This window comes from Mytilus galloprovincialis, chromosome 10 (genome assembly GCF_965363235.1).
Source record: "Mytilus galloprovincialis chromosome 10, xbMytGall1.hap1.1, whole genome shotgun sequence".
NCBI lineage: Eukaryota > Metazoa > Mollusca > Bivalvia > Mytilida > Mytilidae > Mytilus > Mytilus galloprovincialis.
Window position 1 is genome coordinate 22704085 of NC_134847.1, and position 23370 is coordinate 22727454.

Consider the following 23370-nt stretch of genomic DNA (forward strand, 5'->3'; position numbering starts at 1 on the left):
ATTACCTCAAACCTGACAGTATAAAACAATTTTTGTGTTCACCCCCTATGAAGTCATTTGGATTGATTATCTCCCCTTAATACATTATACACAAAGTATAACCTACCCTGCCTCAAACCTGACAGTATGAAAATTTTTTTGTTGACTACCTATAATGTCATTTGATTCATTATCTCCCCTTAATACATCATACACAAAGTATAACCTACCATTACCTCAAACCTCACAGTTCAAAACAAATCTTTATTGTTCACCCCCCTATGAAGTCATTTGGATTGATTATCTCCCCTTAATACATTATACACAAAGTATAACCTACCATTACCTCAAACCTGACAGTATAAAACAAAACTTTATTGTTCACCCCCTATGAAGTCATTTGGATTGATTATCTCCCCTAATACATTATACACAAAGTATAACCTACCGTTACCTCAAACCCGACAGTATAAGACAATTTTTTTGTTGACTACCTATAATGTCATTTGATTCATTATCTCCCCTTAATACATTATACACAAAGTATAACCTACTGTTACCTTAAACATGACAGTATAATTTTATTTTTATAGTTCACCACCTATGAAGTCATTTGGATTGATTATCTCCCCTTAATACATTATACACAAAGTATAACCTACCATTACCTCAAACCTGACAGTATAAAACAAATCTTTATTGTTCACCCCCTATGAAGTCATTTGGATTGATTATCTCCCCTTAATACATTATACACAAAGTATAACCTACTGTTACCTCAAACCTGACAGTATAAAACAAATCTTCATTGTTAACCTCCTATGAAGTCATTTTGATTGATTATCTCCCCTCAACACATTATACACAAAGAAACTCCTACCGTTACTTCAAACCTGACAGTATAAATCAATTTTTGTGTTCACCCCCTATGAAGACATTTGGATTGATTATCTTCCCTTAATACATTTTACACAAAGTATAACCTACCGTTACCTCAAACCCGACAGTATAAAACAACTTTTTTGTTGACTACTTATAACGTCAATTGATTCATTATCTCCCCTTAATACATCATACACAAAGTATAACTTACCATTACCTCAAACCTCACAATTTAAAACAAATCTTTATTGTTCACCCCCCTATGAAGTCAATTGGATTGATTATCTCCCCTTAATACATTATACACAAAGTATAACCTACCATTACCTCAAACCTGACAGTATAAAACAAATCTTCATTGTTCACCCCCTATGAAGTCATTTGCATTGATTATCTCCCCTTAATACATTATACACAAAGTATAACCTACCGTTACCTCAAACCTGACAGTATAAAACAATTTTTTTGTTGACTCCCTATAATGTCATTTGATTCATTATCTCTCCTTAATACATTATACACAAAGTATAACCTACCGTTACCTTAAACATGACAGTATAATTTTATTTTTATTGTTCACCACCTATGAAGTCATTTGGATTGATTATCTCCCCTTAATACATTATACACAAAGTATAACCTACCATTACCTCAAACCTGACAGTTTAAAACAAATCTTTATTGTTCACCCCCCTATGAAGTCATTTGGATTGATCATCTCCCCTTAATACATTATACACAAAGTATAACCTACTGTTACCTCAAACCTGACAGTATAAAACAATTTTTTTGTTGATTACCTATAATGTCATTTGATTCATTATCTCCCCTTAATACATTATACACAAAGTATAACCTACCGTTACCTTAAACATGACAGTATAATTTTATTTTTATTCTTCACCACCTATGAAGTCATTTGGAATGATTATCTCCCCTTAATACATTATACACAAAGTATAACCTACCATTACCTCAAACCTGACAGTATAAAACAAATCTTTATTGTTCACCCCCTATGAAGTCATTTGGATTGATTATCTCCCCTTAATACATTATACACAAAGTATAACCTACTGTTACCTCAAACCTGACAGTATAAAACAAATCTTCATTGTTAACCCCCTATGAAGTCATTTTGATTGATTATCTCCCCTTAACACATTATACACAAAGTAACTCCTACCGTTACTTCAAACCCGACAGTATAAATCAATTTTTGTGTTCACCCCCTATGAAGACATTTGGATTGATTATCTTCCCTTAATACATTTTACACAAAGTATAACCTACCGTTACCTCAAACCTGACAGTATAAAACAATTTTTTTGTTGACTACCTATAATGTCATTTGATTCATTATCTCTCCTTAATACATTATACACAAAGTATAACCTACCATTACCTCAAACCTGACAGTATAAAACAAATCTTTATTGTTCACCCCCCTATGAAGTCATTTGGATTGATTATCTCCCCTTAATACATTATACACAAAGTATAACCTACCGTTACCTCAAACCTGACAGTATAAAACAATTTTTGTGTTCACCCCCTATGAAGTCATTTGGATTGATTATCTCCCCTAAATACATTATACACAAAGTATAACCTACCGTTACTTCAAACCTGACAGTATAAAACAATTTTTTTGTTGACTACCTATAATGTCATTTGATTCATTATCTCCCCTTAATACATTATACACAAAGTATAACCTATCGTTACCTTTAACATGACAGTATAATTTTATTTTTATTGTTCACAACCTATGAAGTCATTTGAATTGATTATCCCCCCTTAATACATTATACACAAAGTATAACCTACCGTTACCTCAAACCTGACAGTATAAAACAATTTTTGTGTTCACCCCCTATGAAGTCATTTGGATTGATTATCTCCCCTTAATACATCATACACAAAGTATAACCTACTGTTACCTCAAACCTGACAGTTTAAAACAATTTTTTTGTTGATTACCTATAATGTCATTTGATTGATTATCTCCCCTTAATACATTATACACAAAGTATAACCTACCGTTACCTCAAACCTGACAGTATAAAACAATTTTTGTGTTCACCCCCTATGAAGTCATTTGGATTGATTATCTCCCCTTAATACATTATACACAAAGTATAACCTGCCGTTACCTCAAACCTGACAGTATAAAACAATTTTTTTGTTGACTACCTATAATGTCATTTGATTCATTATCTCCCCTTAATACATTATACACAAAGTATAACCTACCGTTACCTCAAACCTGACAGTATAAAACAATTTTTGTGTTCACCCCCTATGAAGTCATTTGGATTGATTATCTCCCCTTAATACATTATACACAAAGTATAACCTGCCGTTACCTCAAACCTGACAGTATAAAACAATTTTTTTGTTGACTACCTATAATGTCATTTGATTCATTATCTCCCCTTAATACATTATACACAAAGTATAACCTACCGTTACCTCAAACCTGACAGTATAAAACAATTTTTTTGTTGACTACCTATAATGTAATTTGATTCATTATCTCCCCTTATTAAATTGTACACAAAGTATAACCTACCGTTACCTTAAACATGACAGTATAATTTTATTTTTATTGTTCACAACCTATGAAGTCATTTGGATTGATTATCCCCCCTTAATACATTATACAAAAAGTATAACCTACTGTTACCTCAAACCTGACAGTATAAAACAATTTTTTTGTTGACTATCTATAATGTCATTTGATTCATTATCTCCCCTTAATACATTATACACAAAGTATAACCTACCGTTACCTCAAACCTGACAGTATAAAACAAATCTTTATTGTTTACCCCCTATGAAGTCATTTGGATTGATTATCTCCCAATAATACATTATACACAAAGTATAACCTACCGTTACCTCAAACATGACAGTATAAAACAAATCTTTATTGTTCAACCCCTATATGAAGTCATTTGGATTGATCCTCTACCCTTAATACATTATACACAAAGTATAACCTACCATTACCTCAAACCTGGCAGTATTAAACAAATCTTTATTGTTCACCGCCTATGAAGTCATTTGGATTGATTATCTCCCCTTAATACATTATACACAAAGTATAACCTACTGTAACCTCAAACCTGACAGTATCAAACGATTTTTGTGTTTACCCCTATGAAGTGATTTGGATTGATTATCTCCCCTTAATACATTATACACGAAGTATAACCTACCGTTACTTCAAACCTGACAGTATAAAACAAATCTTTATTGTTCACCTCCTATGAAGTCATTTGGATTAATTATCTCCCCTTAATACATTATACACAAAGTATAACCTACCATTACCTCAAAGATTACAGTATAAAACCAATCTTTTTGTTCACCCCTTATGAAGTCAATTGGATTGATTATCTCCCCTTAATACATTATACACAAAGTATAACCTACCGTTACCTCAAACCTGAGAGTATAAAACAAATCTTTATTGTTCAACCCCTATATGAAGTCATTTGGATTGATCCTCTACCCTTAATACATTATACACAAAGTATAACCTACCATTACCTCAAACCTGGCAGAATAAAACATTTTTTTGTTCACCCCTGATGAAGTCATTTGGATTGATTATCTCCCCTTAATACATTATACACAAAGTATATATTACCTACCATTACCTCAAACCTGACAGTATAAAACCAATCTTTATTGTTCACCACCTATGAAGTCATTTGAATTGATTATCTCCCCTAAATACATTATACACAAAGTATATATAACTTACCATTACCTCAAACCTGACAGTATAAAACAAATCTTTATTGTTCACCACCTATGAAGTCATTTGGATTGATTATCTCCCCTTAATACATTATATACAAAGTATAACCTACCGTTACCTCAAACCTGACAGTATGAAACAAATCTTTTTTGTTCACCCCCGATGAACTCATTTGGATTAATTACCTCCCCTTAATACATTATACACAAAGTATAACCTACCATTACCTCAAACATAACAGTATAGAACCAATTTTTTGTTCACCCTCTATGAAGTCAATTGGATTGATTATCTCCCCTTAATACATTATACACAAAGTATAACCTACCGTTACCTCAAACCTGACAGTATAAAACAAATCTTTATTGTTCACCCCCTATGAAGTTATTTGGATTGATTATCTCCCCTTAGTACTGTGACAATTAACCCCCAGGGCATATATTTTTGCAGAGGATGACCTTGAGGTCACTAATGTCTTGCTATCGCTTAAATTTCCATCATGCATAAAAAAAATTGTTACGGTATTTCTGTTTCTTTTTTTTAACAATTATGTAAGTAACAAAAAAAATAATTCATATAGACTTCGTCCCCATTCACAGGCCTGCCTCATATTATATAAATAGATTATACATGCAACCGTAATATTAATATGGGGACGAAGTCTCCTATTACAGTTGAAAATTCAATTAAAAAAAAAAAAAATCGGGAAAATTTCCCAAATTTTTCATTGTACTAATGAACTCAAAATCGTTCAATTTTTTTGTTGTTGCGTTTTTTAATTTCCGGATCTGCGCAGAACACATAACTCTAATTTCTTCTTCCGGTCTTGCTGTCGTGAGACTTCGATTAGTCTAGTAAAATATAGGAACTCAAGGAACACAACATAGAAGTACAAAAGTAAATCTATATCTTCTTGGAAAAGTAAATTTAACATGAGGTAGGTTAAACTTCTTTTCCAGGATCTCCAGTCCCCTCCTTTTTATTTCCTGAAATATTTTTCCTTTCAAAATAAAAAGATATCTTATGTAACCAATCTTTATCCCAAGAAACCATCAATTTCCAGAGTCATAATTTAATTTTGGATGTAACACGTCTTCTGATTGGCTGACAGTGTTTTATCTTTCAGCTCATAGACATAATAAAAACCATTACACTTATCATCCTAAAACATTTGTACTGGAAAACTGTCAAAGGGGAAACAGAAAATCAATCATTTTCCACATAATATTTCAAAGGTGCACAACTTTAATTTTGTTTAACATAACTTGTTTATAACTTGTTGCATAATCAAAGAATTCATATTACTACACATGGAGTTTGACCAATTTATTACCAGCTAGCAATGTATTTGAAAAGTACCTTGAGATTTCCAAAGCTGGAACACATGCCCCAGGTTTGTATCCAGACATCCCTCTGAATTCCTTGGCAAAGACCAAGTCCAGCATACTAACTTTTTCCTCCATTATTTTGCGACATTGGTTCTGAACATATTGCTTAACCTGTGAAACATCTCTTGTTGTGAACAATACTTTTATAGATCTTTCCAAAACCTGAAATTGAATAGTGGCATCTAGAAATAACAATGTAAGAAAACAAAAGAAGAGTTGGTTTACTTCAGCTGAATTACACTTTTTCTTCTGCAAAATATATTGAAATAAAATTTGCAACATGTTTGAATTACCTCCCTTACACTGCTTTTAAATTATGTTTTGTACTTAAGAAATTGTCCTTTAACCAGAATACCTTTGTTTTCCCCCTTTTTTGCCACTAATTCCTATAACAGTTTGAGCCAAAACCCCAGAAAGCCAATTCTAACCATCCCTTTGTGGTATGGAAATTTATGGTATAATTTTAGAGAGATCCATACACCATTCCACAAGTTATTGTCCAGAAACTAGAAAAATGCTTATTTGGGTCCCCTTTTGGCCCCTAATTCCTAAACTATAGGGACCATAACCCCCAAAATCAATCCCAACCTTCCTTCTGTGGTATTAAACCTTCTTGTAAAATTTCATTTAAATCCATTAACTTAAACTAAAGTTATTGTCCGGAAGCGAAATGTGTCAGAAGACTACCTAGATGACAATGACAACATTCTAGCATTATATAAACACAAAATTTTGTTCTGCCGTTGTATAAAAATGGTAAAATTTGTCATTATAGGTCAATAATTCAAATAAAGAGTCATCTAACAATATTGGCCATGTGACTTATTTGTAGATTTGGTCTTTCTAATATTTTTTCCTTCTCAAATTATAGATTTCATAATAATAAGCAAAAAAGAAAAAAATATTTGGTAAAATTTGATAGGGCTTCTCCCACAAGAAGTTGTATGACAGTTTTGACATAAATGAACAGCAAGTTCTCAACATTCTGAACATTTCTACCTCTGTTAGATTTTCTCTTTTCATACTGGTTTTCCTGAGACAAAATTACCATTTTACCCAGGACTATGTTCTATTTTAAGCCATGTGTCTGTATGTCTGGCCATCTTTGTTGACAGGCAGGGTCATGTAACACATTTATAAAACTAGATATTGATGATGATTGTGGCTGTTTGGTTAAATTTGGCAAGAAGAGGAGAAGTTTTTATTTAGTTTGAAAGATTATGATGCGGACAATAGAAGCCAGTCACGTGGCCTTAGAAAAAAAATCTTTTGAAAATATGAAAATACACTTCTGAGCTCCAAAAAATTCAGACCAGGAACTTTTTGAATGCAGACAAGGAAACATTTTATCTTTTCTTTGTTATCTGTAAAATTGCATGACTTACTTGTAATGTATTCAAGCTAAACAATTGTTAATTAATTCTCTATCTTATAATTACAATGACAATCTTATAATTACAATGACAAAGGACAGAATAATAAAATGACAGACATAGTCATAGGTCAACGATTTTCGTCTATCACTTTAAAATTAGTTACAAGGATAAAAAATTGCACAATCAAACCTTTGCTACAGCAGGACATGCATCTCTTCGCACTGTTTCTATGCCTTTAGCATCAAATATTGGTTCCTTTTGGTCTCGCGTTTCATAACTAAATCCTACATATCTCTTCTTTGTTTGCAAGACACAAGGAAGATAAACCTAAATAAAAAAAACATTAAACTCACATCAAACAATAGCTATAGGCAGTTTCTGCCACCTTACCCAACTATCAGAGTTATTCAGTACATTCCATTCACAATTAAGTTTTTCCTTTTTCCAAGAAAAATAATTATCAAAGGTACCATGGCTCATAATTTAGTATGCCAGACGCGAGTTTTATCTACATAAGACTCATCGGTGACGCTCAGAATAAAAAAGTTATAAAGCCAAAGAAGAACAAAGATGAAGACCATTGAGGACCAAAAATTCCCAAAAGTTATGCCATAAACGGCTAAGGTAATCTATGCCTTGGATGAGAAAATCCTTAGTATTTCGAAAAGTTCATAATTTTGTAAACAGGAAATTTTTTAAAATGACCATATAATTGATATTCATGTCAACACCGAAAGTGCTGACTACAGGGCTGGTGATAACCTAGAGGACGAAACGTCCACCAGCAGCGGCATGGAACTATACAAAAATGTCTGGCAATGAATAAAATTATGATAGAAGACCTGTACACTAAAGGTCATTCATCAACGAAAGTTACTGTTTTTGATTGGGTTTGCCTTGTTCAATCTCTACTTTCTGCATAGTTTTATCGGGTTGGTTGCTTGTGAAGCTTTCTTGACAGTGGTGGCAGGCAAGACAAAAATTTTTAACAACTTCATCACTGTAAAAGTAATACTCAAATCTTGTCTTAACTTGACGAGCGCTGTGTATTGGCTTAGGCAACAACACAACATCTTATTTGTGCACAGAATCATACATAATCATTTAATCAAATTATTCATACCAGTAATTAACTTGATTTAGATTAAATCCTATTTACCTTTTCAAATTTGAGTTTAATTGGACTTGGATGCATATCTGTTACAGCATCACAGATTTCATAACCAATCTTGAAAGCATCATCTTTACTTCTACCTTTCAATAAGATGAACATGCTGAAAAAAATATTGTTGAAGTTGTATATCATTAGTTGACAAATTCATGACAACCATGACTGACTAAAACTCATTAATTTGATTCACAACAGAATAATAAAAGTTCCAAGGGAAACTATAGGCTGGAGTTTGGGCCTCAAAACTGGAGATTATACACATTCTATTGACATTTTTCATTGTTCATGTTAAGTTTTTGTAAATAATACAAATCCTTGATCAAGTGAATTGTCATGATAGTAAAACTACACGTTCCCTATTTTTGAAAGATTACAGCATTTCCATTAATGTACTTGTGTTCAATTAACAAGATAAAATTCTAATACAAAACTTTTACATTTGTCAAATTAAGACTGATAGTTAGACAATAAGTTGGAACAATAATTGGAACAACAATTCCAATTTTTATGAGTCAAACAATATAAATCTACAAATAATTTGTTATTTGAAACATTAAATCGTGTAAATCTAAAGATAAATGAATCTAAGGAAGAATGTACAGGCAAGGATATACAATATTGTGTTTATTATCAAAGGACTTATACTATTTTAGGATCAATTAGCAAAGTTTGGAAATGTAAACTCTTGGTAATCTTCTAGGTACTAAATGATCTTGTAAGGAATCTCAAGTCAGTACCTCACAATGCAGAGTCATCAAATATCATATCTAGCTGGAACTAATCAAATAGCAATAGCTCAACCACATTACTAAAATTTTCAATGCAATAACTATTTGTCTGTATAATCAAATCTACCTATCAGTATCGCCATACAAGACTTTTGCTCCCCACTTTGGTGTGTCTTCTACCAGTTTAATAGACCTTTCTAAAGTTTCTCTTGCCTTCCTAACAATACTATCACCAACCTGCAACAAATTGACCTGTATGTTTTAACATAATATATACTAACAACAAATAAACAGCTGCGCCATGAGCGCATGATACGCCCGACGTCTTATGTGGAAGTCTTATGCAATAATCATAAATAGTTTATGAGAAAGTTTTAAGCAATAACCATATATTGTTTTAGAGACACGGCGGGACATGTGAAACCCCCCACCCTAGTTTTTTTTACAAAAACTAAATATTACCAAAATAAAATTTTGAATCAAAACCAAAAAGTATACAGATCTTTAGATTAATATATCAAAGAAGTGTGTAAAGTTTTAAGCAATAATCATAACTTATTTTTGAGATACGGCGCGACATGTAAAAAACCCTCCCCTGTTTTACAAAATACTCAATAACTCAAAAATAAAATTTTGAATAATCACCAAAAAGTATACAGATCTTTAGATTAATAGAACAAAGAAGTGTGTAAAGTTTTAAGCAATAATCATAAATCGTTTTTGAGATACGGCACAACATGTAAAAAAAAACCTCCCCCTTTTTTACAAAATACTAATAACTCAAAAATGAAATTTTGAATCATCACCAAAAAGTATACAGATATTGAGATTAATATAACAAAGACATGTGTAAAGTTTTAAGCAATAATCATAAATAGTTTTTGAGATATGGCGCGACATGTAAAAAAAACCTCCCCCTTTTTTACAAAATACTCAAAAACTCAAAAATGAAATTTTGAATCATCACCAAAAAGTATACAGATATTGAGATTAATATAACTAAGAAGTGTGTAAAGTTTTAAGTCATAATCAAGAATCGTTTTTGAGATACAGTGCGACATGTGAAAAAAACACACCCCTGTTTTAGTTATAAAGTGCCGTAACTCAAAAAGTTTAAATCTTATTTTCACCAAAAAGTATACAGATCATTTGACCATCATAAGAAACAACTATATTAAGTTTCATGAAATTTGGATAAGTCGTTCTCAAGTTACGGTGCGACATGTTTACGCCGGACAGACGGACGGACGGACAGACAGACAGACAGACAGACGGACACCGGACATTTGTATACCATAATACGTCCCGTATAAAAAAACCACAATTATATGCATTCATTATTTAAGACCTTTCACTATACCTCATCTACATTCTTAAAAGGATAAAGGACTATTTTGAAATAAATGATGTTCATTAAAAATGTCTGGTACATCTATAATACTAAAATTACGAGGTCCAATTTGTCAGCCGTCATCACGTACAAACGACGAATCAAAGAATTCAGCTTTATATATAACTAATATAGTAAAAAGGTGTAGATTAAAAATTACACCACTCCAGGCCCTTTTGTTTTCCACGTAATTAATATTGCCAATAATTAAGAAGTTCCGGTCGAGTCCGATACCGATACCAATAGTATATTCACCTGTTACCTATTACCATATCTGTACGTTCCGCATCTAACAGGTGCACCACCAAACGGTGTATTTAGGATTATGCTATATACACGGATCACGGACACTACTAAATTCAATCATTGTCAAATTGTTACCTATTGTAGTATTTTAATCAGTAAGACTTTCTAAGATAACAATACGAATACTAAAAATCTGGACTAAAAATAAGGTGTATATATAGGAACCGTTTTCAATTAGTTAGCGGCCATGACATAAAACAGTGAATCAAAAAATTCAACTTTATTTATAACTAACATAGGACAATGCTGTTGATTAAAAATTACTCCATTCCAGGACCTTTTGTTATCCAAATAATTAATATTACCAATAATTGATAAGTTCCAGTTCGACGGGTTCAAACAGAAAGATTTGAAAGCAGAGAAAATTGTGTATCTTATTATCGGCATGACTTTATCAGATAAAAAATAATACTAAAATAAGGCTTGCGCATAGTTATAAACTTTAATTCAGTCACGGACCCGCGATATCACGGGTGTGTTCTAGTAATATATAAAAGACCAACAGACAAATAATAGTAAACAGAACACAACAAAGAAAACTAAAGACTGAGCAACAAGAACCCCACCAAAAACTGGGGGTGATCTCAGGTGCTCTGGAAGGGTAAGGAGGCAGCTGTTGTGTTGCTCATGTCAGTACAAAGACAGTATTAAGTTTAATTTGTTTGTTAACAATTTTGGAATAAAGGGATTGTAGTTTCAACATTAAGGAAATATGCATTATCATCTGTGAAACGGATATTCCATAACATTCAACCAGCTCGTGATGGCATCTGAAAAACTAACAAAAGGGATGATTTTAACTTCACCACCATATAAGTTACAGTGGTATCAACACTGATTAAGCAGTAATTTCAGCTTTGTGTATTTAGTTGGTGATAGTAATATTGGAAAAGAAATTTTGCTTAAGAGGTTTATGACCGGTAATATTAAAAACAAAATAATTTCACAAAATATTCTTAAATTTCGAATGTTAACAAAGTATTAACATATTTTGATAAATTACCAGACCTAGACAGTTATCTTTATTAGATTATCTCAAAAGCTAGCCATGCAAACTGTATATAATTAAATCATAACTAGATAATGTTCAAATTGTAGGGGAAAAAAATAGTTGCTTATTTTAGCGAATTGTTAAACAAACTAAACCTTTAGTATTTGATGGATATATTTGTATGTCTATGTCCCTGTCCCAAGTCAGGAGTCTGTAATTCAGTGGCTGTCATTTGTTTTTATGTGTTACATATTTGTTTTTGGTTCCTTTTTTCGTACATAAATTAGGCCGTTAGTTTTCTCTTTTGAATTGTTTTACATTGTCATTTCGGGGCCTTTTATAGCTGACTATGCAGTATGGGCTTTGCTCATTGTTGAAGGCCGTACAGTGACCTATAGTTGTTAATTTCTGTGTCATTTGGTCTCTTGTGGAGAGTTGTCTCATTGGCAATCATAACACATCTTCCTTTTTTATATGTATAAAAATCTGTTCAATTGAAGTGATGGGTAATAACAAAGAATAAAGAAGGTTTTATTTTACAATTTATAGTGGGTTGGTGATCATGTTGTTGAAGGGAAAATTTCTTATTATATAACTGTAATAACAAATAACAGCTATACAGTTTGACTTTTACTTGTTACTAATATAACTAAAGCTAAGGTGTCTTCGCTGATGTGACATTGACCTCGGATACAAAGGTCATTTAAGACATTGCCAGTCCCCCTGTCTTCTCAACAGTTGTTATATAAAGTCTCATGTTTAAATCAACAGTTTAATACAATATTTTAATTAATTGAAGCAAATGAAGACTACTGGTAATTATAATTTGATTAAACTGGTGATATAGATTTAACTTTGTTAAAAGCAGTGAACTGGAAAACAAAGAAACTTTAAATGCTTGAAAAAAAATTTTCATCTAACATTAGTCGATTCCACTTAATTGCATACCGCTTAATAGCATAATTCGGTTAATTGCATACTTTTCTCCTGCACAAAACCATTTCCCATTCATCTAATGTTAAATTGTACGGTTATATGCATAGCCCCACAAGTGGCATTTCGGTTAATTGCATAGAAAATAATCGCCAGCTAGATATGCTTAGTTGAAACTGACGAGATTTTTGACCGGAAACGGCAATTTGGAAAGTATATTATTCTGGAATGCATCATAATTTTTTATATTATTTCACATTTACTTCTGTGTTATTTAAATAAAGTTTTAAAACAGTTTCTTTCGTGTTTATATGATTATAAAAAAAGGCCTCGATGTGTACACAGGTAAAGTTTCCCATATTCTATTTTAAGCCTCGAGGTCATAAAAATGTCAATCAGCTGATTGTTGTAAAAACACAACCATTCTATGATCTTCTATCTAGAAAGGTGTTAATTATTGATTGGATTTCAAACATTGTTCATAGATAACTCGTAGATTAAATTTTGGGTGTATTTTAAAAAATATAAAGCCTGCTAATTATCGATCATTATCCAATGTGCAATCTTGTAATTGGGCTAGGGGTGATCTACATTTATGTTGAATATTACAGGGCAATTATATATGGTTGAAGAATTTCATACATCAATCTTTCATTTTTAATATTTTTTAAAAAGAACATTAACTTCTAATTATTATATTTTCTCACTTTCAACACTCATGTCCAGCAAATTACCCGTGCAGGGCCCCATTACCTGTTAACTGCTTTGCATACGTCCGGGGCATACATGTACGTACGAAACTAACGAGGGCAAAGTAACAGTGTTACATCACTGTGCAATCGGTAAATACTGCATATAAAAGGCAGTTCATTACACATTTATTGTATCAAATGATTATGAACTGTGTAGCATTGTTCAACAGTTTGTTTTATTCAAAGCGTAACAATATAATTTGTACATCCGGGTCATAGAAACAAATCTATTTTTAGAACAATTTTATTTTCGTATCTCAGGTAAAGGAAAAGTCGGTACATAAATAAACTAAAACTAAATGTGTTAATAAACTTTATTGAAAGTATACACAATGAAATAAAATGCATGACACTAGACAAATAACTTTTATTAGAACAAGTACATGTAAGCATTCAATATGTTGTAAGTCAATGCAAGTGGATTATATAAGGACGTTCATCTTTCTTTAGATGTCTTTCTTCGGTATTTCCTTTACTGATCTGCACTATCGGCGATTTGACTCCGTATTCTGGCATTTCGGATATAAGCATACTCCGCTTTATTGCATAATTTCGTCTGACAATTAGGCTATGCAAATAACCGGAATGCACTAGTACTGTACCAATATTTCGTTTTTAATCATTCTTTGTCTTCGGTATGAATAAATGTTACCTGATGCATTGCGTTTCTTTGTTTACATTGAACATGACGGCATAACTTAAATAACGTCACAAGTAAAATCCCTAACAACAGAACCAAAATCGGAAACGTTACGGTATTTCGTTTCTTTTTTTTAACAAATATTTAAGTTACAAAAAAATTAATTTAAACAAACTTCATCCCCATTCACAGGTAATGCCTGCCTCATATTATATGGGGACGGAGTCCCCAATAACAGTAGAAAATTCAATAAAAAAAATACTGGAAAATTTTCCGAATTTTTCATTGTACTAATGAACTCAAAATCGTTCAATTTGTTTTTGTCGTGTTTTGAAATCCTGGACCTGCGCAGAAATGTACAATGTACTTCCTTTTTCCGGTCTCGTTTGTATGAAACTTTGAGTAAAATATATATTTATCAGTCTAGTATATAATAGGAAGGAACGCGCAATACCAATTTCATTTTTAATAATTCCTTGATATGAAAAAACGTTACCTGATGATAGCGTTTCATTGTTTACATTGCATATGACATCATAATTTAAATAACGTCACAACTAAATCCCTAACAACAGAACCAAAATCGGAAACGTTACCGTATTTCAGACTACACGAAATACGTCGGACCGTCAGACAAATCCGGTGAATAATGGATCGGTCTGGTAAAATTTTGTTGAATTCCGGTCCGAATGTCCGGTGTTTTTTTTCATGGAACATTCTAGCAAAATTGCCAAACGATCTCAAATTCATTTTCATCTTTATTATTCATCACAGCGATGTTTATTTTGTTCAACCGCTAGCTTTATGCCGAACATCGACAATCAGTAATGTGTAAATCCGGGTAAAAACATATCTGACTGTCAAAAACAACAATGGATGCCATCATTGGCACAACCGGAAATGTAAATAAAACCGGATCAGATTCTGGGAACGGATAAGGATAATTCCGGGTTTGCCGATTTAAATACAATAAATGAATAAAAATCCAAGCAGATCACAAAATTTAGCTATGAAATATAACCACAAGAATTGAAAACCAAAAGATATATGAAAAAGAAAGAAGAAACAGGAAATAATATTTTATACAGAAACTCTAAATTATGTTTAGTTCACAAACATTGTCAAAATCCAATAAAATGGGGCATTACTCTTCACTGAAATGCATTCAAGCAATTGTGCACAACTTTCATAACAATATCCCCTCTTGTTACATCATTTTGTTTTAATTTGTGCATTTTGGGGAGGAGTAGGGCACAACAAAGTCATATGTTTGTTGTTTTTTGTCGGATAATATACAATTAGATGTAAAAAAAAATTGGTCTGGTAATATTTCATTCGGTCTGGTAAAGCTAGGATGCTTACCAGACCGAATGTCCTGTAAAAATAAAATTCATTCACGTAGTCTGGTATTTCCGTTTCTTTTTTTTAAACAAATATTTTAAGTTACAACAAGTGAAACTGCGAGCTACTGCTCACTGATGATACCCCCGCCGCAAGTGGATAATATTAATAGTGTAAAAATATGCAAGTGTTCGGTAAACAGGAAGTTGTCAAGTGATGAATCTGAAAACGCATCACACGGTATAGCTGACTTATATAAATCCTGAAACCAAATTTCAGAAATCCTTGTATTGTAGTTCCTGAGAAAAATGTGACGAAAATTTTCAACTTGGCTATCATGTGTAAAATCATACAAGTGTTCGGTAAACAGGAAGTTGTCGAGTGATGAATCTGAAAACGCATCACACGGTATAGCTGACTTATATAAATCCTGAAACCAAATTTCAGAAATCCTTGTATTGTAGTTGCTGAGAAAAATGTGACGAAAATTTTCAACTTGGCTATCATGTGTAAAATCATACAAGTGTTCGGTAAACAGGAAGTTGTCAAGTGATGAATCTGAAAACGCATCACACGGTATGGCTAACATATATAAATGTTGATACCAAATTACAGAAAGGGTGGATGTGTAGTTCCTGAGAAAAATGTGACGAAAATTTTCAACTTGGCTATTATGTGTAAAATCATACAAGTGTTCGGTAAACAGGAAGTTGTCAAGTGATGAATCTGAAAACGCATCACACGGTATGGTTAACATATATAAATGTTGATACCAAATTACAGAAAGGGTGGATGTGTAGTTCCTGAGAAAAATGTGACGAAAGTTTCATGGGACGGACTGACTGACGGACGGACTGACGGACTGACGGACGGACTGACGGACAGACAGAGGTTAAACAGTATACCCCCCCTTTTTTAAAGCGGGGGTATAAAATAAAACAGTATACCCCCCCTTTTTTAAAGCGGGGGTATAAAAAAATAATTCATACAGACTTCGTCCCCATTTACAGGTAATACCTGCCTCATATTAATATATAACAACAAACCAGTGTATTCTCTTGGACTATTATCATACACAATATGATAGTTATTACGGTGAGGTTGAATTTCCTGTCATTTATTCATCATCCAAGCACGAACTTGTATCGGAAAAAAATATCTCTGTAAATTAACCTCAGTTTCAGGTATAGAGATGTGATCTGTTTCTGTGACATGTGCTTTTGATCATCCACTAGAACCTGCAGACATCTGATGTTCAGTACTTCAGTACTTTGATTTTATATTTTTATTTAGTCCAAATAATTATGACGTCTTGAAAGGCTATTATAATTTCTTTCAAAGTAAGGTGTCAAAGAAAAAAATTATAATAGCCTTTCAAGACGTCATAATTATTTGGACTAATTTTTATTATGCTGTAAATATGTTTTTTCCTTGTTATAGATAAGGTATATGTTTAAAATTGTTGATAATGTTATTTATTCTATACATTTTATGAGTGCTAAGTTCCTATGATAATAAGACTTTACTGTTTGTTTATTGTTTATAGAAGAGATATTTTCATAAATTATTCCAAGTCAGGAATGTTTTCATTTTTGCATAAATTGTAAACATCAAGATTTTGTTAAAATTACTTTCCATATTTTTATGTTTATCTAGTCATTGCAAATGCTTTAAGAATTGTGTTTGTTTATAAACTTGTGCCAACAAATGGGAAGAAAATGAGGAATATTGTGATATTCAGATTTTTGAAACTTGTTAATTTTTGAGAAAGTTCCCGTACTTTTTCATCTGAAACTTTTTCGGGATCACTTTAGACATACTTTCTGTCAGTTTTGGACAATGACAGCCAAACTTACTTATATACACTCTTTTTTAAATTCGAATTGAGTTCTAGAATTTACTTTTCCCCACTGAAGGTTATGCATTTTGCTTAAACTTGTCGATCTTCGTTTCTGTTACAGACAGTGCTCATGTGTCGCCATTACCAGATTACCTCAGATGAAAGGCTAGCGATTTCATTGGTTGATTAAAAGAATAAAGTATTTTACCTTAATTTTTGTGGAAACTGTTATAGAAATGTTTCATTTTACGAGTAATGTTAGAAAATGTAAAAGTTTATATTTTAATAATTTTGTATTCTTTGTCGTTTCAACTTGATAAAGAATGGAGCTTTTTGATTGGCTATCAGTGCAAGTAGAGGCACTTAAGGGTAGATCTATCGTGCATGCCGCTGTGCGATACTACCAGTAGAAGCACAAATACACTTAAAGGTTATGACCCTCTTCATAAATGTATGTACCCAACCCAAAAACAACTAGCAAGGAGGCAATTGTGCATCAAGTCAATGAATAGTAACAGTGGTTTATTGAAGTAAAACAATCATGCTAAAATTTTAATACGATCTAGGATGCAGGTGATTCAAGATTCAAGATTCATAGTTTTATTTAGAGTCGATATTCAATAAACTACATAACACAAGCTCTAGTTAGTCCAGATAATCATGCCGTCTTCTGAGGGTATTTTTATATTTGGATTTTTTTAGTTCCCTCATTGACGCAGGCCTGAGGGCGTCCAATTTTTTTTATAAAATAGCCGCCCAAGGCGTCAAAATTATTTGGACTACAGCTCTATTGAGCTTTTCAAATCGACTTAATAACAAAATACAATACACACACACAATACAATACACACATACAAAAGTCATGAAAAACAACAGGCAATTTTAAACATATAATGCATAGTAAGATACCATAAATGACATATATAAGTTAAAAGCATATAGTACACTTAAAACATAGCACAAGTTAATAATAAGATTGCACAAATCATATAGTCACACAAAAAAATAAAATTAAAATAAAACAGGCATAAACACTATATGCATGCACTGCACTGGCATGAGCTGTTACCTGGATTCCATGTTTGTACCGGCAATTTTTTGAATTGGTCAAAAGATGTTTCTATTCGACAATGGTCGGTAGCTTATTCCAGATTTTTGCAGCATTATAGCGAAACGATCTTAAGCCATACTTATTACTTCGAACTCTTGGGGGTACTGCTGTTTCCTGTGATCTTAAATCATACTTGTTCTATCATATATAAGTGAGTGGCTGGATATTCAGATGAAAAAGGATGAACTGTTAAATAAAGCTTAAAAAAGTATCAGTGCCTACTGGATTGAGCGAATAACATCTCTAGCTAAGCTCTATACCGGCCTTCGATACCTTAACAGTGATATAATCATGCCAATCAAGCACCAATCTCCAAGAGACAGCAAGAGAGTACCTACCAAGATCAAACTATTAACTGGAACGTATATGCTACAACCTTTAAGATATAAGATAGACAAAGAATCAAGGAACTGAAGATCATTGTATAGCCTGTGACTGTAAAGAATTAAGAGACATTATAACATTTGCTTATAGAATGTGAAGCGTGGGATTACCTGCGAGATCCATGCAATACTACAAACAATTAAGAACCTACTAACCACAAATGGGAATGTGCGTGAAGAAGATCTCACATGTGAAATGACAATTTAAGTATTAATGGACATTACAAAAAAACAAAAGATATTCAGAGTCACATCTGACCTGATGTCTCAAATAGAATCCCAACCAAGAAGACTAGTGTTCCTCATACACAACGCACGATATCAACTGGTGATGAAAGACCAAGCAACGAAAAAGGCTGTCTGAGAGTGGGTGTAAGGATGGGAGGGGCAGCAATGTAAAATTTAAACAAACTGCATTTAAAAAAAAAAAATAGTCTACTTAATACTATTCTTAACAGTATAATCCTTCTTATTAAATCTTAAGAGTTTCAGTTCATAAATATTCTGTGAATTAACTGAAAATAGTTGTAAAAACATCATCTTTCTATTTAATACACAGTGAATAAATTAGAGTCAAATTAACTTTAAAGATATATAAAGGCGAATTCCTTAAGGTCAAAGACCAAAAATCTTGTCTTTTTTCATTTTGTGAATTATCTAAAAAGTGAATATGTGACCTAATCTGTAAATGTTATCACATTTTAAATATCAGTAGACCAAAAAAAAAAATATATATATATATATATATATATATATACATTTATATATACATGTATAAAAATATATACATTTATATATACATGTATAAAAAATAACTGGTCAAAGTAAAAATCATAAAAAGTTCTAACTTTGCATGTAAAAAGTCTTAAAAACTGTAAACTTCCAATGTAAAAGTTAAAATAAAACCTGTAAACATCCCTTGTAAAAAACACATAGAGACATAAAAAATGTAAATAGTGTATATAATGTTGTTGTGTTACGATTGTATTCTTCATTTATTTTTTTTTTGGTGGTGGAACTGTTCGACGTACGAAAGTATAGTTACCCTATAAAGGATGTAAAGATCCAGAGAAGACGAAGAAGGTACTTATGCACTGTCGTGCAGCGCGTGTATAATATTATATAACCTTTCAAAAACGCTGCACTGAAGTCACTTTCACGCCATTTTATTATAGGGAACGAACCGCTTCCAAAATTTTAATAGAAAGTAAGGCCTGTCAACGTCAAGAGTCCACTTTAGCCAATCAAACTATTTTTGCGTTTAAATTATACACTATATTATAGGTTTTTAAAGGTATGTCTGAGAGTTCTTTGTTATATACTCTATTTTACAAGTCGCTTGAAGACATACGCTACTGAGTAAAGTCTCTAGTACACTTGTCTTGCTTTACGTAATTTAAATAAATATTAAATAAGGAAAAAGGGACACAAAACATACGCTACTAGTAAAGTGTCTAGTACACCTGTTTTGTTTAAATTACTAAATAAATAAGGATATAGGGCATACGCTACTAGTAAAGTTTCTAGTACATTTGTCCTGTTTAAATAACGCCAAAGAGGAAGATTAGTTAAAAGACATACACTACTAGTAAAGTCTCTAGTATATTTGTTTTGATTTAAATAGTTGAGATAAGAATAAGGGTTTCAGGACTACACTGCAAGTACAGTCTCTATAGCAATTGTCTTGAAGTAAATAAGAAAACCAAATTACGGATAAACACTATTTTGAGTAAACTTTGATATAAATTATATGGCATATACTGCTAGTAAAGTCTCTAGCACAATTGTCATAATTGTCATAATAGCTTAAATTTGTATAAGCTGAGATTAACTTATTTTCTCTTTATAAAACTATTTGTACATTCATTTACAAGTAAATATTTAAAAACCTTTAGATCTTAGGCATAAGCTCTAACACAGGGTCAGCTAGCACACTTGCCTATCTAAATTTTATACACTTGATATAACGCTCTAGCACAGGGTCAGCTAGCACACTTTTAAACATCAATATCAATCTGCTCAGCTCTTAATAAAACTCCATATCACGGCTTTGTGACGTCAAATACGTTGACCTGGCCTTATTAACTTTGACCCGGACATATCAGTGACGTCATAATGTTTGAACCGACGTTGATAAGTTTGACCCGAACTTATCAAGCCAACTTCCGGTTGCTGGTGAAACTAAGACAATACTTCCAAAAGACGCAAATTCAGCCCGATAAATCGATTATCAGGTTATCGGCATGTATTAATATTGTAAAATATCAGCTGCTCGACATAATATGAAGGCTTTTTTATCTCGTTCGCTGCGCTTACTCGACAAAAAGCTTCATTTTATGTCTCGCAGGTGATATTTTACGATATCAACATGCAGACAACCAGACAACCTGATAATCGGTACATATATATACCTCAGATATACCTTGTTTAATAATATTAGACAAACGCTACTAGTAAATCTCTAGTACATTTGTTTATTTGTTATATGTAATATTTGCTACTGGTCTCATTGTTATATACCAGTATCAGTGTATCTGAAGAAAACCCTAGTCAAATAATAAAAGCACACTATTGTTATTCATATTTTTATTGGTAAACTGTAGTTCTTAATAGTCCTTTATATATATTGAAAGTGACCATAACATCATGCCAATAATAAAGTATTGAACTTGAAATCATATTTCCCTTTCCTTTAGATTTTAACAAATCTAGCGAGACATAGAGATTGCTTTTCCAGTCAATATTTCTGGTTTGTTGTGTCACCTCAGTTGGTTCTGATTTTGAGATGTAGTCTTGGGTCAAGGTATTGAGTACGTTTATTGTTTTGGAGTTTGCTGACAACCTTATTTACCATATAGCTCTTGCGCGTTACATTTTTGGCATCCTCGGTGGAATTTGGTTTTCATTTGCGGATCCAGTGATACTAATGTCTTTTAATTATGGTAATAAAGGAAGAATCCAGCACTACATATACCAGGTGAAAGGAGCAAAATAGACACAGAGACAGATGCCCTCGAGACTGACACAGATAATATGTACACAGACTTTTCAGAGCCAGAAACTGACGACAGAGATGTTACAGTAGTGCCAAAAGTAAGCTTGCTAAATTTGCGTAGCACTAGTTTTATACAAAATAGTTCAGATATCAGACCAAGAGAGAAGTCCACACAGAGAAGAACCTGAAATGCAAAGTCATGGTGACACAGCTGTTTATTGTATAATCAAAGGGGCGTTTCATAAAATGAAAGGTCAACTAGTGACAGCAATCCAATCAGCATTTAAGGGGTTCCATAGTGATACCAAGTTAACTGAAAAGGTGGAGACTAGAAAAGAAAGAAAAGACCAACCACGTCCAAAAGTGACCCAGGCAGATTACATCCTGTGATGTCCAACTTTGCCATCCTGTCAGACAGTGATGATAGTTCAGATGAAAACAGCTATGAAGATTCTCTAGAAGGCAGTATAGATACCTGTAACATAACAGAGCCCAAAAGAAAACCTCCTCTGTCTAGTAATGTTAAATTACCTTCCTATACAGGCAAAGACAAGTGGGAGGCGTACTACAATAGATTTGAAGCTGTTTCTAATCTAAGTCATTGGGACGACAACACCAAGTTAGCAGAGCTACGTCCTCGTCTCCAAGGTGAAGCTAGTGACTTTGCCTTTGACCAACTAGTAACGGCCTTGCAATAGGGCTCTTCACGGTTAGTTCGGCCATATTGGATAGGGCCCAAAGAACATTATCAAGCTATATACCAGATTAACCAAAGAAATAAACAATAGATTTGGAACTTTCGAAACCAAGAAAAACTACAAAACATTTGTTTAATAGGCGAAACCCGAAACCGGACGAGAAACCAGAGGACTATGCAGCGGAGCTGAAACGGATCTATGACAAAGCCTACAAAAACAGAGATATTCCTATGGGAGGTATTCCTATGGGCACCAACTGTGCCTCTTTAATAGCAGATTTATTTCTATATTGCTATGAATCTCAGTTTATGACCAAACTCAGTAAAGACCCATCATTGTTACATTTGGTTGATACATTCAAAAATACCTACCGTTATCTGGATGATATTTTTTCGTTGAATAATCCAGAGTTCTCTAAATATACTTCAGAAATTTACCCAAACGAACTTACTTTAACTAAATCTAACATAAACAGCAGCAGTTGTCCTTTTCTAGATTTAGACATTTCAATTTCAAACGGGAAACTTCACACTAAAATTTACGACAAAAGAGACGATTTTTCATTTCCTATTGTTAATTTTCCTTTTTTAGACGGCGATGTGCCTTTGGCTCCATCATACGGTGTTTATATATCGCAACTCGTTCGGTTTGCCCGTGTGTGTTCTGATGTCATAGATTTTAACGAACGTAATCA

At 32.6% G+C, this 23370-nt stretch overlaps 1 protein-coding gene across 2 annotated transcripts in view; it reads right to left on the minus strand.

Annotated features, from left to right (window-relative positions):
- The window catches only part of LOC143047179 (DNA polymerase zeta catalytic subunit-like), a 72860-nt gene extending 55223 nt beyond the window's left edge, over window positions 1–17637 (minus strand). The window contains exons 1-6 of one of the 2 annotated variants that reach the window (XM_076220166.1): window positions 17506–17637; window positions 9424–9533; window positions 8557–8671; window positions 7587–7724; window positions 5993–6183; window positions 5387–5619 (exon numbers count right to left, since the gene is read on the minus strand). In XM_076220166.1, the coding sequence (XP_076076281.1) occupies window positions 5613–5619; window positions 5993–6183; window positions 7587–7724; window positions 8557–8670 (450 nt within the window). In that variant the 5' untranslated portion in view covers window position 8671; window positions 9424–9533; window positions 17506–17637 and the 3' untranslated portion in view covers window positions 5387–5612. Of the gene's footprint in view, window positions 1–5386; window positions 5620–5992; window positions 6184–7586; window positions 7725–8556; window positions 8672–9423; window positions 9534–17505 lie in introns of those variants that run through there. The other variant, XM_076220165.1, reaches the window with a different exon arrangement.
- Between the last annotated feature and the right edge of the window lie 5733 nt (window positions 17638–23370).